The sequence below is a fragment of the Lytechinus pictus genome, chromosome 9, assembly GCF_037042905.1.
Source record: "Lytechinus pictus isolate F3 Inbred chromosome 9, Lp3.0, whole genome shotgun sequence".
Lineage (NCBI taxonomy): Eukaryota > Metazoa > Echinodermata > Echinoidea > Temnopleuroida > Toxopneustidae > Lytechinus > Lytechinus pictus.
This window is the reverse complement of record NC_087253.1, coordinates 27,398,539-27,413,457: the sequence shown is the minus strand read 5'-3', so window position 1 is coordinate 27,413,457 and position 14,919 is coordinate 27,398,539. Positions and strand designations below refer to the sequence as shown.

At 34.8% G+C, this 14,919-nt stretch overlaps 1 protein-coding gene across 1 annotated transcript; it reads left to right on the top strand.

The window, feature by feature from the left end:
- The first annotated feature begins 3,665 nt into the window (after positions 1 to 3,665).
- Positions 3,666 to 9,714, top strand: LOC129268053 (tripartite motif-containing protein 5-like). Its single transcript, XM_064105012.1, has 2 exons — positions 3,666 to 3,830; positions 5,179 to 9,714. The coding sequence occupies exon 2, from the start codon at positions 5,197 to 5,199 to the stop codon at positions 7,099 to 7,101; it is 1,905 nt and encodes a 634-aa protein (XP_063961082.1). The 5' UTR covers positions 3,666 to 3,830; positions 5,179 to 5,196; the 3' UTR covers positions 7,102 to 9,714.
- Positions 9,715 to 14,919: the final 5,205 nt, after the last annotated feature.

Below are 14,919 nucleotides of genomic sequence, written 5' to 3'. Positions count from 1 at the left end.
GATTCCAAACTTTGTTCAAAGCTTTCAAAAAAAGAAACGTCGCTTGACGGGGGTCTATATATACTAATGACTAAGATACTTTTCTGAAAAGGTAAAGTGATTTGAAGACATATCATTTCTAAACCTTGGTTTTCAAGGTCGTACCTTCTGGTACTAAAAATCTTATCAGATACATAAACAGCTACTCCTCCACCGTGACGTGTTCTATCCTTACGTTCAACCCTCAAACCATCAAGAGAAATCTCTTCATCAGATATTGAATTATCACAAAAGGTTTCATTAACACAGAGAACATCAATGGAATTGTTTGACAAAATATAACGAAGTGACTCGATTTTATTGACAAGACCCCTGATATTAACATGCAAAAACACATTTCCTTTCGGTAATTTGGGAACTTTGCCATCCACAAGATTGAAAGATTTTGAACATTTATCAATAAGGTAATCCCGGGAGACAGTAGGTCTATCTGAAGCGGTAACAGACGTAATCTTCAAATTATTGGTAGCGTTATTATCGTCTAAGTCATGAACAGAATTAGTTTTGTTGTTATTATCATTTAACTCGTTGTGTACATTTAATGTAACCTTGGAGGCACTCTCTTCTTGGCCACTATCTTAGTACATGTTATATGGGCAGATTTTATGCTTGTGACCAGGCTGTAAACATTGACGGCACTGAACTGGAGCGCCGTGTCTACATTGCAATGCGCGGTGATTGGGTTCGCCGCAGTATTCACATCCTTGCATGTAATATTGGGATGAAGAGCGAGTCACTGATGCGTAGGATGGTCGACCATAGCGTGTGTGTTGTGAACGATTCATTGGCGTCGCGTATTGTAATCTAAAAGGGAGTGGCTGGGGGCTCGGCTGTGGGTGTGTTCGGTCACGTGATGGATTATACGGTGGGCGCGGCGTCTGTTGGTATGGAAACTGTCGGCGTTGTTGCGGTAGCTGATGAAGTGGTGCTGATGACCTGTTGGATGGTGTACTACTAGCTGAAGAAGGTATTTGATGGGGTGGTTGTTGAGAAAAGTTGGTTGGGTAGCGCGGCGAGTTCTGAGAGGTACCAGGGGGTGGAGGCTGATTACGTAGAGGAGGAAAGGCTGACATTGAAGGTTGTAGATTTGGAGGTACTTGACGAGATGGTGACTTGGTAGATGAGTTTGGAGGGGGATTCGGCGGTCTGCTATCTGAAGAAGGTTTGTCAAGCATTGCTTCAATGATATGCTTGACTTGCCTCATCTCCAAACAGAGTTTATCGACTCTTTGGTTGAGACATTTACATTTCATGCAGATTCCACTTTCATTGCATTTCATATTACATAGTCGGCATAGTTTCTCATCATCGTTAACAGAAGAATGTACACTGTTACTAAGCAATGATTCATGCCCAATAGTTTCGGGTTCAGCTTCAATGGAGTCGGCATCTTCATGTTCATTGAGTTCATTAATCAAAACAAAATGTCGGCAAATTTCAGGATTGAGATCAGGATAAATCTGAGTCAACTCTCCCAGATAGAAATCTGTAGAAGAAAGTCCATCAGGAACTGTATGGTGTACCTTAAGGATAAGATCCAAGGCAAATTTAACACTGTTATTTGTAGCCCATTTCGGCAGTTTATACTTGAAAGTAGAAGAGCCAGGCACTCCACTATATTTGTTCGAACGTGGAGGCTTAGACATAGTTTCGAGGTGTCGCACCTCATCATCAGCCTGAAAATTACAAACAGAGTCATTGGTATTTATACAGTTAGGATGTCAAGTAAAATTTCAAGAATGTAGTTACACAAGATTCGAATTTTACTTGACATCCTAACTGTATAAATACCGATGACTCTGTAATTTTCAGGCTGATGATGAGGTGCGACACCTCGAAACATGTTCCGTTTATTAAAATGTTATGTTCTATTCTTTATTTTGTCTTCAATTTAGTATCGTGTCGTTCTTTTGGAAGTTTAACATCTGCTCTTTAATTTGATACCTGAATTACAGAAAATGGTCAAGAAATAAGAAAGTTCTGGTTATTTGAAATAAGGCTTGAATTTCAATAATTTCATAAAATGAAGAGGTTTTACAGGCTAGCTTTAATCAAACTCACTCGACACTCCGTGTTGTTGACGATCAGCCATGCATTAAGTCTTTTTGTTACCGTGCGTTAGCTTCTGTTGGAAACCGGTGAAAACACGTTTATTTAAGGGAATTATGGAAATACAAGGTTTGTTTCGAGGGATCATACCTTAAAATACCCTTTTCATGACAGTTTATCAAAAAAAATGGGCTTGCAATTTGCGCTCGCATTAATGGTTAAATTATATTAACTGATATATCCTATTTATAATTACAAAGTGCTTGAAATGCTTAGTTTTCAGGCCATAATATCATCAGATTGAGCGCCATCATCATAGGCATTAACGAATAAGATATCAACTAAATTTTCCCTTTTGTTTCATCTCGCACTTAGCAAGAGGAATATAAAGATAGTCATCATTTTCATATGCATGTCCTAAGGATGTCCCGGTCCTACGTTAAAACTCAACGTAATCATAATGAAAATATCAGCTCTTTATTAAGTGCGATCCATATCCACCTCACAATTTTCCTACAAAATGCTTAAAATAAAGAGCTGCCAATAGACTATTTTTTAGAACGGAAAATCAAATAGCTCGCGTCTCGCGCTTGCTTTGATTTTGATGATAAAAAATGTATTTAGAATGCCTAGATTCTAGGTCTAAATATGAAATACGCGCGCGCATGTTTATTCAGATACTCAACTTGTTCTCTATTTAAATAATTATCCAGTTTCAGATCACAATTCAAAAATTTTCTGCTCGCGTTTTGTGCTCGCATTATTAATGTAGGAAAATCCCCTATTACTCATTCTTTTCATGATTTACAAAACATGAATAGAGTGTGCCGTTTTTAGGTCTGAATCTCGATTTTTTTTCGCTCGCGCTTCGTGCTCGCATCAAATGTTTACTTATTATACCCATAGACCTATTAGGTCTATGTTATACCTATCTGTTTAAATTACAAAAAGTGCTTAGAATTTTCATTCCATAGGAAAAAAATTTCAGCTCGCGCTTCGCGCTCGCATTATTTGATTTATAAAATATGTAACGTCTTCATGGCTAACTGCAAGCAGTCTTTAACAGGTACCTTTTCCATCAGTTCATTTCTGCTCGCGCTTCACGTTTGTAGTAAATATTCATTTACATAAACATCTTTTTCAGGATAGCAATCATTTCCCAGAATGTTCAAAATTTTAGGAAAAACATAAATTTCTATGAAACTTAGCTCGCTTCGCGCTCGCATTATATAAATAAGGATTATGATATTATATATTTATGTTGATTTATAAGAATATGCTAAGAAGTGACCATTATGACTACCCCTTCAATGAAACAAACAAAAATCATCTTCGAGCGGCCGATCGGGAATTAACATATGGCAGAAAACAAATCGCCCCCCCCCCTATTGGCGAAGGCTGGATCCGCCCCTGTGGTTCCCCCTACCTTTCGGGACAGATTTCCGCCCATGCAATCAGGTAAAAAGAAAACCCGTGAATCAACCGTTACGCTGAATTGAAGTACATGAATGCACATTTGAAACATGTCAAAGGTTACTGGGAATTCCCAATCACTAAAAATAGTTTGATATTGAACTAGAATTCGTAAACAACTGTAAATTTGTACACGATTCAGTACGCACTACCATTGTGAATCTATGTAGCCTAAATATCTAATACTGCTGCTATTAGACCCCGTATAATATTATTGCTTTGATCAAACTGAGAAACATATCGTTTATAATGGATATAAGCAGTTTGACGTAAGTATATTGAATAATTCATGTATTTTCAAATGATATTTTGTCTATATTTTACACATTCAAATGCCATGATATGTATCAGAAACGTGTCGAATTTGAAATCATACTCTGATTGATATGGCTTGTTTAATGATTGTATCTTTAATATTATTGGATTGCCATTTTTCTTTAATAATAAGCGATTGTTACCAGTGAGATATTGTAACATCACCATCTTTGAACAGACAGGATCGAAACAATTAAATCATATATATAAATATCGTTGTTTTAGGGGTGATCAGACTTATTTTCCAACCCGGAAGTAATGTGGAAAATGAAAAGGTAAATTGCCTATTCGTCTAGTGCCAATTCTTCCACTCACCACATGGTCTACCTCAGTTTAGTCTAATGTCATTCCGTCCATCAACATCAATTTTTGTTACTGAAGAAAACTTAATATGCCTTTTTAGGATGGAATTCGTTAATCTTTAATAATAGGTGAATCAAATGATTGTATTCCTCTGTTCTTGACTTTACTATACTATAGGGGATGATGAATACTTAGAAGAGACAAAGTGACTGTTTTTACTACATGTTTATCAAGTATTATCTGTTGATAAGCTGTACTTCTTCTAATGTAAACTAATAATTGTGTATGCTGCCTGTTTTTCTATTCTTATTTGTTTATTCTGTTATATTTTAAATTACTCGTATTAATTATATGTGATTTGTTATAAAAAAAATATGAAAACCCAATAAAAACTTCAGAAAAAAAAACATTTCGTCTAAAAACCATTTGGTCCAATCATCACTTCGTCTAATCACCAGTTCGTCTATTACCATTTCGTCTCAAAACCAGTTGGTCTAAATAAATATCCATTTCATTTCTATTTATTTTGTCCAATTTTGGATTTAATTGCTATTAGCACAACTGGTTATCATATAAACTGGTGAGTGAAAGAAATTGCAATTAGACCATGTGGATAGTGGATTAGCTTATGTTAGACCAAATGATAGTAAAGGAGTTTGGTAATTGGACGAAATGGCATTAAGCTAATTGGAAATAAACTTATAAAAATAATACTCTTTTTAAAGCAATATAATTCCTAATACTCTTCTTTTCTTTTCACTCCTTTCCTTTCACCATCCCAATTTATTCTCATCGTACCAAGCTCCTCTTCCCATTCTCCTTTCTCCTCTCCCCCCTCATTTTATCATTCCCAATTTCCCCTTCCTCCTCCCCTTCCTTTCCCTATTCTAAAACCCAACGTGATCCTTTTATGACTCAGTGATGTAAGTCAAATGGCAGATTCTATGGTCCTTACGTGTTTATTATTCTTCATTGTGTTTTGTAATAATTATTTTTCAGTCTTCTATAAACCCAACCATGGCTGAAGCATTAAAGACTGTCATCTCCCAGAGTACAGAGTGTCCAGTATGTCTTTCTACATTCACCGATCCCAAGATCCTGTCTTGTTCTCACACTTTCTGCAAGACTTGCCTGGACAACCTCTTAGAGTGCCAAGGTAACTGTCAGATCCGATGCCCTGTCTGCAGAGCTGTGACCCAGGTCCCAAACGAAGATGTCGGCAAACTACAGGTAAATCTTGCTTTGAAGAGTCTGATAGAGGATATGGAGGGCCATCCTCAGATTTGCACGAATTGTAAATCAAATGACAAGCCCCATGCTGCTGTCTACTGCCAAGACTGTGGCAAGTATCTTTGCACCTCTTGTCTTAATAAGCACTCTCAGTGGGAAGACTTTATCGATCATGAAGTCATTGCCATGAGTGAGATCTCATCAGGGAAGGTGTATGTACGTAGATACCGGAAATGCAGGAAACACCCGAAAGAAGACGAGGATTACTTCTGTTCCACCTGCAGGAGATTCACATGCTTCAGATGTGGTGTGATGGAACATAAAGACGAGGGACACCAGGTCGTTGAGGGAGCTGCTTATGAGGACAAACACGTGAAGATCATCGGAGACCTGAAATCAAAGGTTGACAAGCAACAGTCATGCTTTCAGAAGTACATTGATTTCATAGATGAACAGACCAAGAGTGTTGACAATGCCAAGAAACAGTGCACAAGTGACATCAACAAAGCATATGATGATGTAGTCCGGCAGTTGTCAGAGAAGAGAGAAAGCTTACTAAGAGAAGTCAAGGAAACGACTGAAGGAGTAAAGAAAGAACTGGAAAGCATGAAGACCACGGCTCAGAAGCACATCAATCGGTTGGCGACCATGGCTGAAATGGTGATTAACAAAACAAAGATTCCATTAGATATGGATACTTTGGCTTCACAGGACACTCTGTGTGAAGAGTTACGAGAGGTCTGTGATCAAGAGGATCCTGACTACGAGCAGCCGAAGAAATCTGGCATAAAGGGGAAAACTGTCAATTTCGAGAGAAATGCTGGAGTTGATGAGCTAGGCCTTGGAAAGATTGTGCATGTAGTTGAAAAGAACGTCGCCTTACCCACTAATAAAACCTTTGATTTAAAGGACGTTTCTTTGTACACTAATCGGATTGTTAATGTAAAGAACGTTGCTTTGCCAGCTGAGAGTAGCATGAATGCCATGGTTAGTACACCAGACGGTAGGATGGCATTAGGATATAGTACAGGTGGCATCTCCATCTTCTCTCCTGATGGTCAGCTTCAGCAGACAGTTCTGAAGGATGTTAACATTGAGTGTGTAGGGTTTCTCTCTGATGGTCGATGTGTTGTGATAGATAATTCAAACAACATCACACTATACACACCAGAGTACATACGATTGAATGTAATGTTTAAGACTCTAAGTCGAGATGAAGGTGTGTTTTGTGATCTCACTGTTGATGGTGATGATCTGATCTATGTGGGCTACATGAATGCCAGCAAGATCCTGGTATTTCCAGCATCAGGTGGGCAAGCAGTCAGGGAGATACCATGCAACGGGTATGTACCACATCAAATCACTAGTTTCCATGGTTCTCTGATCACTTCATCATTTGATGCTATCAGATTGATAGACAAACAAGGTGCTGTGCAACATAACTTAAAGAAACCGGGTAGTCTCCTTTTCGCTGCTGTATCTCAATGGAATACAATCCTGATAGCCAAGGTGAAGCCTGGTGAAGGTTTGGTGAGCATTAACGAGTATACAAATGAACTAAGGCACATCCGAAACCTTGTTAATGGTTACAAGACTGAGAAGACTTGGATATGGTGTTACCTCCAGCAGTACCGATCAGGAGAGATCGCCTTCTGCACTCTGGTAAGACTCTATATATTCCGCTTAAAATAATTGATGACATGATATCATAATTATTATCGCAGAAGATGGGGGGGGGGGGGTGATACCCACTGAGTTGCCATTTTCTGCTAAAGTAAGCTGCAATAATGTAGAAATACATAAAACAATTGTTGGATCATTTCTTTCTCGTTTCTCACCCATAAAAAGCATTTCGCTGCTTACAACTTTTTGTTTTCAATTTTGCATGTACCAACCATCATATTTATCATGTTTATCCTCTGTGTGGGGGAAATTTTAGACTATACTTGTATGTTTTCATAAATTGGAAGATAGCGTGATTCTATGCTGTGAATCTAGACATTATTATAAATTGTGAATATATAGATATTATCTTCATGGAGATGGTCTGATCATCACTCTTCGATATTTTTCGGAGTGTGAAACACTTAAAAAGAACTTATTTCATTCAAGAAAATATCACGAAAAATGCATACAACAGCATATAGTCAATGGATCTCAATTTTATATTCAGCTTTGCACTTATCCAGCATCATCTTTATCATGTGTATCCTATGTGAGGGAATTTCTCGTGCTTAAATATAAGACATAATGTTAAATATACATATTGTAACAGTATCCTGTTTATGTGATTTGTTCAACTGATAACCTATAATGTTTATTCAGTTAGAGGGCGCACTCTTGCTAAGTAATAAAGTACCCCTTTCTTCCTGTAAGAAACTACTCTCTGATGTTAGAGTCAAGTCAAACCACTTAACAACCCAACCACAACTTGAAACACATATTTTATGGGAAACCAAATGTTTCTCTCTTCATACATGTCATATGCATGTATATAATAATTGTCTAGCAATGACTATCGTGGCAATGTGATATTTACCATTGATATTAATGAGTGTATGCTATACTGTTTATGATTTTATGCATAAATTAGAATATGTCGTTATTCTATGCTATTATTCTATCTAGACATGATTACACTGTGTAAATATGTATATATTATCTTCATGGAAACGGTCTGATCTACGCTCTTCGAAGTATTTCAATTTCAAAATGCAATTATATATGATAACTTGAATGTGAAACAAAACAAACAAATATTGCCGGCATTTAAGAAAATAGCACGAAAATGCATGAAAAGCAACGTCAAGGATTTAATTTTTATTTTGAGCTTTGCTATTATCAAGCATCATCTTCATTATGTTTATCCTAAGTGGGGAAATGTCTAGTTCTTGTATTTTAGACATAATGTTATTAGATATATTATAAGAAATCAAATGATTCTCTATTCATAAACATTTATTTAATTTAACTACGGAGTAATAACCATGGTGGAAGTGTAATATTTACCATTCATTTTAAAGATGGTATGCTATACTATGTATGTATTTACTTGTAATATATATTTTCATGCATTGATCAGGTAGATAGGAAGTGAGATCATGATCTTTATGGTAAAAAAACAACGTTCTCCGTTCTAGAGCATGCTTTAATATACTGTATATTTTTTTTTTACCTGTATTTGATATAGAACCGATGGGAAGTACACTACTTTGATATATTCGAAGAAATTGAATTTGAAAATGCAATTACAAGGAATAACTCGATTGTGAAATAGAGTAGCTTTACGGAGAATAGCTTATTGTATTTCAGGCAATGGCACGAAATGTATAGTAAAATCGCAGTTTTAATGAGTCAATGGATGTAGATATCTGCCATCCATAGAAGTCTGACGAACTTTTCATTGGTCAATCACTATATTAAATCTATATTTATATATTGTTTTCTATATATTATAACTTTGTGAAAATAAACGAAATCAAATGGAGCGAAAAGTAAATTTTTGAGGGGGCTAAATTCCTGAAAAGCTGGGAGCGAAAAGTAGTGCAAACATCTAATTTTCTGTTAGATCTCGACATAATATTCAGACAATGATATGTTCAGCCTTTTAGTTTCATTTACTTTTCTTCTTTTCCCCTTGGTCGTGAAAATCTTGAGGAAAGAACAATACGTGTATAACCCAATCAAATTGTTACATTCTATCTAAGTTTGGAAAATTATTCAATAATATAATTTCAAATTTCTGCTTCGGATTTTGCCTTTTAAAAAAAATTCAATTCGATAGAAGATCACGTCAGATAAGACTTGCTATTACCGTGGAAAAAAATGAAACTTTAATATCATAAGTACTTGTATTTTCTACAGGTATACATAATTTAAATTAGCAGAAATTCTCTTTCATCAATAATCATGCAGTATATCCAGAATGAAGAGAAAACGTCATTAATTAATTATACAATTGAGAAGGAAAGTATGATCACTATGAATGCAATTGTTTATGTTTGCACAAATATGATCGAGAACAGTGATGTGCTAATGTATAAATATAATAACATGTAAGTATTTAAGAACCAAGTTCACACCATTCAGCTCTACAATACGACATGTCGAGTTTACAAGTAGAATGAGTTTATTAAGATGTAAAATGAATTATGCTCTTTATTTTCAGGAACTATAAAAGATTTGATCATCAATTTGATCATAGTATACATAATAACTTTTAGAAATTATCTTAAAATGTACGAAACCAAACATTATAATGTAAACGTTAGAAAGTGAATAAAGGAAATGCAATTTCAAAATCTGTAAAAGAGTAGTAATATAATAATAACAGAATATCATAATTCATATTTGCTGTAATTTGGCTGATATTATTACTGTTATTGTTTTTTTTTCTTTTAGCGATTTAATGAAACAAAATACTTTGATGACGACAAGAAAAATTCTTCGTATATAGTTGATTAATCAATAAAAGTTTAGAAAATAGTAAACTGTATATCACTGTATAGTATTGACTTGTTCAGAAAAAAAGAATAGAACATAAAGGGAGAAAGATTGAAGGAAAGAAAGGCATATATAAAGCAATAAAGGGAGGAAGAAAGGAATGAATGAAAGAAGGATGGAGATTTTTCAATAGATAAATATGGAAAGGAGGAAACGCTTTCTGGAACGTTGATAATCTATTGAAAATGCCTGTCAATTACAATGAACAGACTAGAGGTCATTGTCGAAAGATGGTGAACCGTGATAGTAGGCCTACATCGTCTTAAGACTCGGATCGGATGAAATATAACTAATGTGTCGTTTGCCTAGTCAGAGTCCAGGACGACACTGTTGATTTGATTCACCAATTTTCGACAAAGGCTGTTTTGTTATGAAGAGCTATGGTCAAAAGATTATCTGTGTTATAGAAAGCGGCTGTGAAGTGATTGTGAGAATGCCCTAATCAGGTGCGTTAGGGAGAAGAAGGAGGAACATAATTTGTTATCTCGTCTTTATAAGGCTAAATTAATGTTAGAGTTTCTATGTGCACGATCTATTTCTTATCTTTTGCTAGGGTGGCGAAATGATTTCAAAGCTCGTAGGCTTATTGAGATAGATCTACAAATTGTTACTGAAAGTTATGCTACAATCAATTAGTAAAACATATCAAAGACTTTGTCAAGTTTAATTAAGCGCACGCGGATTGGATTTCAAATTTCAAGACAAAAATCTGTCTGTAGCGTCCCGCAGTGTTTCCACACAGCCAAAACAAATTTCCCCAAACTCGATCTCAATTTGCCTGAAGTAATTAACTTTTTTGTTGAACGCACTTTTAAAAATAGCAAGAAAATTGCAAAATGCAACCCAGGAACGCGAGCAGAAAATCTTGAGCTAAGTTGTTATCTTTATTTTTCTCTCTTATCATTTCAGATTCTGTTGAACTCCAATCTGTATTAGCGAAAAGTTACATTTTCTCCATTAGTTATTGACACTTTGACACTTATCCAAACTCTCTCATTCTTTCCTTTTTCTTGTGCGCCTCGGAATAAAATATTTCTAGATAAATGGCGCTGTGTAAATGACTATTATTATCACTATTATCATTTTATATCTTTTTATTTTCAATGATCGTTGTTCAAGTCTGTGATAATACTTGTTTCAAATGATGGAGAATTTGTTTTATGAGACATACTTGATTAGAGAGAAGACAGTAAAACATGTTATAAAACAAGCAAAAAATTATGTATTCACAGCCCCCTTCAGTTGAAGGTATGGTTTTACACGCCAATACTTGTTGAGGGGTGCATTTTCAGTATGTGGAAAATACGTGTATAGGATGCTTTTCGAGACCCCATAGTCGCGCATGGGATCCACTTGTCAATGGAAGTGCCCCCCGGGGAATATCACTTTTAGCTCCGTTTTAGGTCTGTAATGAATAACACCTTTAAAAAAAAATTTAAATATGATCGATTACAATTCTACAAAATTCATTTTCTTTAATTTCTCAACCGCACGTATTAGTTAGTCGTTCGAATAATTTAAAAAGATGTTTAAACAATTTTTTAATTAGCAATGTTTCAGTTGTCAATTTTACGTAAATAAAATGCCGTAAGCTATTCATATTAGATGTATTAAAAATCCACTTATATAAGAAAAATATTTTTAGATATTGTATATGACACTAGTTATATGTTCAAATATAGCCTCTTTTTGCGCAATCTATTCTTGTCTTATGCTGGGGAAGCGAAATAATTTCAAAGCCCGTAGGCAATGGATATTGAGGTAGATTTACAATTCTTTAATCTAATTTATGCTACAATCAAATGGAAAAGCTATTCAAGACTCAATTAAGCGAACGTGGATTGGATTTCAAATTTCAAGACAAAAATCTGTTTGTAGCGTCCCGTATTGTTTCCACAGAGCCAAAACAAATTTCCCCAAACTGAATCTCAAATTGCCTAAAGTAATTTAATTTTTTTTGTTAAATGCACTTTTTAAAAATAGCGACAAAATTGCAAAATGCAACACCGAATTGCAAGCAGACATTGTTTGAACTAAGTAAGAGTTTCTTGAGAAATAGGCCCTAACATGATATTGAATGTTGCTACGTTTAATCATTAGTTTCATTGGGATTTTCTGGATTCTTTCTCATTTCTCGAAAATTACCTGAAAATGATCCGGATTACCCAGAATTCCCTTCAAATTAGAAACACTGGTATTCCGTCATACTTGTTCTTATAAAAGGACACACATAAATATTTAACCCGCGTGCAATACATTTTGGACATGCATAACGAAGAATAAACTACGAATTTGTCAAAATTATCCCAAAATGTTCGTGCTCAAAATATCAAGATAACATTAAATTCCATATCAAATATTCTTATTTACCTTTTATAGAAGAAGGCTGTATATTTTGATTGAATTTCATGGCTATGAATTGTATTTTTCCATCACTAATCTGCACAGTGGTCACCGCAAGGGGAAAAAAGAACTTGGAACATACCTACCGACACCAGTATCGGACTGGATAATCTGAACGGACAGCGGCGGCGCTCCACTCCGTCTGCGCGCGCTAAAATTTATCATACTGCGGCTCGCGTGCTAAGAATGAACTTTATTTTTCTTTTCATTACGGAAGTCATCGTGAAAAATGTTATCTAACATGGATTGCTACACTGCTATGATTTATTGTTATGTATCATTTACACAACATTATGAGATGATGAGACCTTATTCCGGCGAACAATGGTATAGTAGTTCGAATCTAAAGATTTTCTTTTAGAAATATAAAAAAAAAATAACCTTATTTTGAGGGCGTGCCATTTCATTTTAAAGAATAGAGAAAATAGTGTACCAGCGTTATCAGTTCGGGAAAATTATAGTAAATGTAATAAGATATTTTTTAAAGCAATAAAAAATTATGAAGATATTGAAATTACGGATTTTGAAATGCTATGTAAAATTTACGCTATATTTTCATAAATGTTGGCACTTTGTATCACTCATCAAAATGACTGATAATTCATAATTTTGCCGACTCTTGCTTGTAAATTCGATATAGGTTGATACATCGATAGTCAGTGTAAATGATAAATATTCATAGCCTTACTAAATTTAAACGATTCCATAGTTTTTAGGATTTTAATATTGCAGACATTTTGGAGAGTGAGCAAGACGATGCTCACAAGCGTCGCTAACACGATTGCTAGGCGACCTACCGCGAGAGGGCTTTTATAATGGCGGGCTCCGCTGAGTTGATACATATCCTATAGGCGGTTCACGTACGTGTCCGTTTTAGGTCTGTAATGAATAAGACCTTTAAAAAAATTAAATATGATCGACTACAATTCTACAAAATTATCATTTAATTTTTTGATTTCTCGATCGCATATTTAGTTAGTCGTTTAAATAATTTAAATAGATATTCAAACAATTAATCAATAAGCAATGTTAGGTAAATGAAAATTAGCCGTAAGTCATTCATATCTGATGTATTAAAAATCCACTGATATAAAAAATATTTATTAGATATATATGAATATTTGACATCAACTAATGTTAGTCCAAAACTTGCAAAAAGTATCTTTCTTTGCACGATTTACTCTGATCTTTCGCTGGGGTGGCGAAATGATTTCAAAGCCCATAGGCAATGGATATTGAGTTAGATCTACAATTCAATAATCAAAGTTATGCCACAATCAACTAACAAATTTGAAAGAAGTCTTTGTCAAGTTCAATTAAGCGCTTTGTCAAGTTCAATTAAGCGCACGTGGATTGGAGTGCGTACCGCAGTATTTCCACAGAGCCAAAACAAATTTCCCAAAACTGAATCTCAATTTGCCTGAAATAATTTAACCTGTTTTGTTGAAAGCACTTTTTAAAAATAGCAACAAAATTGCCAAATGCAACCCTGGAATGCGAGCAGAAAATTTTGAGCTAAGTAAGAGGCAAGTAATTCTTGAGAAATAGGCCCTAATATGAATATTGATTGTTGCTACGTTTAATTGGGATTTTCATTGGGATTTTCTGGATTTTTTTTCATTTCTCGAAAATTACCTGAAAATGATCCGGATTACCCAGAATTCCCTTTAAAGTAGAAACACTGGTATACCGTCATACATGTTTTTTTTTTATATAAAAGGACACACGTGAATATTTAACCCGCGTGCAATACATTTTGGACATGCCTAAAGAAGAATAAACTACGAATTCGTCAAAATTATCCAAAATGTTCGTGCTCAAAATACCAAGAAAACATTCAATTCCATATCAAATATTCTTGTTGATGCTCTATAGAAGAAATGCTGTATATTTTTATTGAATTTTATTTTTTCCATCAGTTTTTCTGAAAAACGAAATTTCTTTTTCTAAATTAGGAAGTTGAATCTCACAAAGACTCTCAGACCTCGAACGGACCGAAAAATGAAAATGACAAAGTATATACAAATCGAAAGCCTATATGGGCTACACAAAATAGCAAAGCAAGATTTACACATTAAAAAAGAAGAGACAACGTTAATCTGGATTTTATTATTTAATTACATGATTTCGTCTTCTTCCGAATCATGTATACATTAAACTAAGTGTCATAAAAGCAAATTCTGCAATAATTTGAAACAAGTTTTACCACATAATTATACAATAATCATTGTAAAACTATAACTGAGAATGAAAAACATAAAATGATAAAGAAATTATAACACGACTCTAATATTATTGAAATCTAGAAAAATAATCGATCTACGTTAATTAGTTGAGGTGCCTTGGCCGAGTGGTCACGTCACTTGAATGGATATCAGAGGATCGGAGGTTCGATTCCCGGCACAGCACTTATGCCCTTGAGCAAGGTGTTTAATCCACATTTTCTCTTTTATCATGAATCAAATAAATTAATATGCTATATGCATGATATTGACCAACATGTGGACTTGTTTAGAAAAAAAATATCTACGAATCTGCGTACAAAATACCACCTGTTATTATCTTTGTTTTTCTCTCTTCTCATTTATCAACGTGGAGCGTTGT

Coding starts and splice junctions, on each gene's coding strand:
- LOC129268053 (XM_064105012.1), top strand. CDS start 5,197: ATGGCTGAAGCATTAAAGACTGTCATCTCCCAGAGTACAGAGTGTCCA.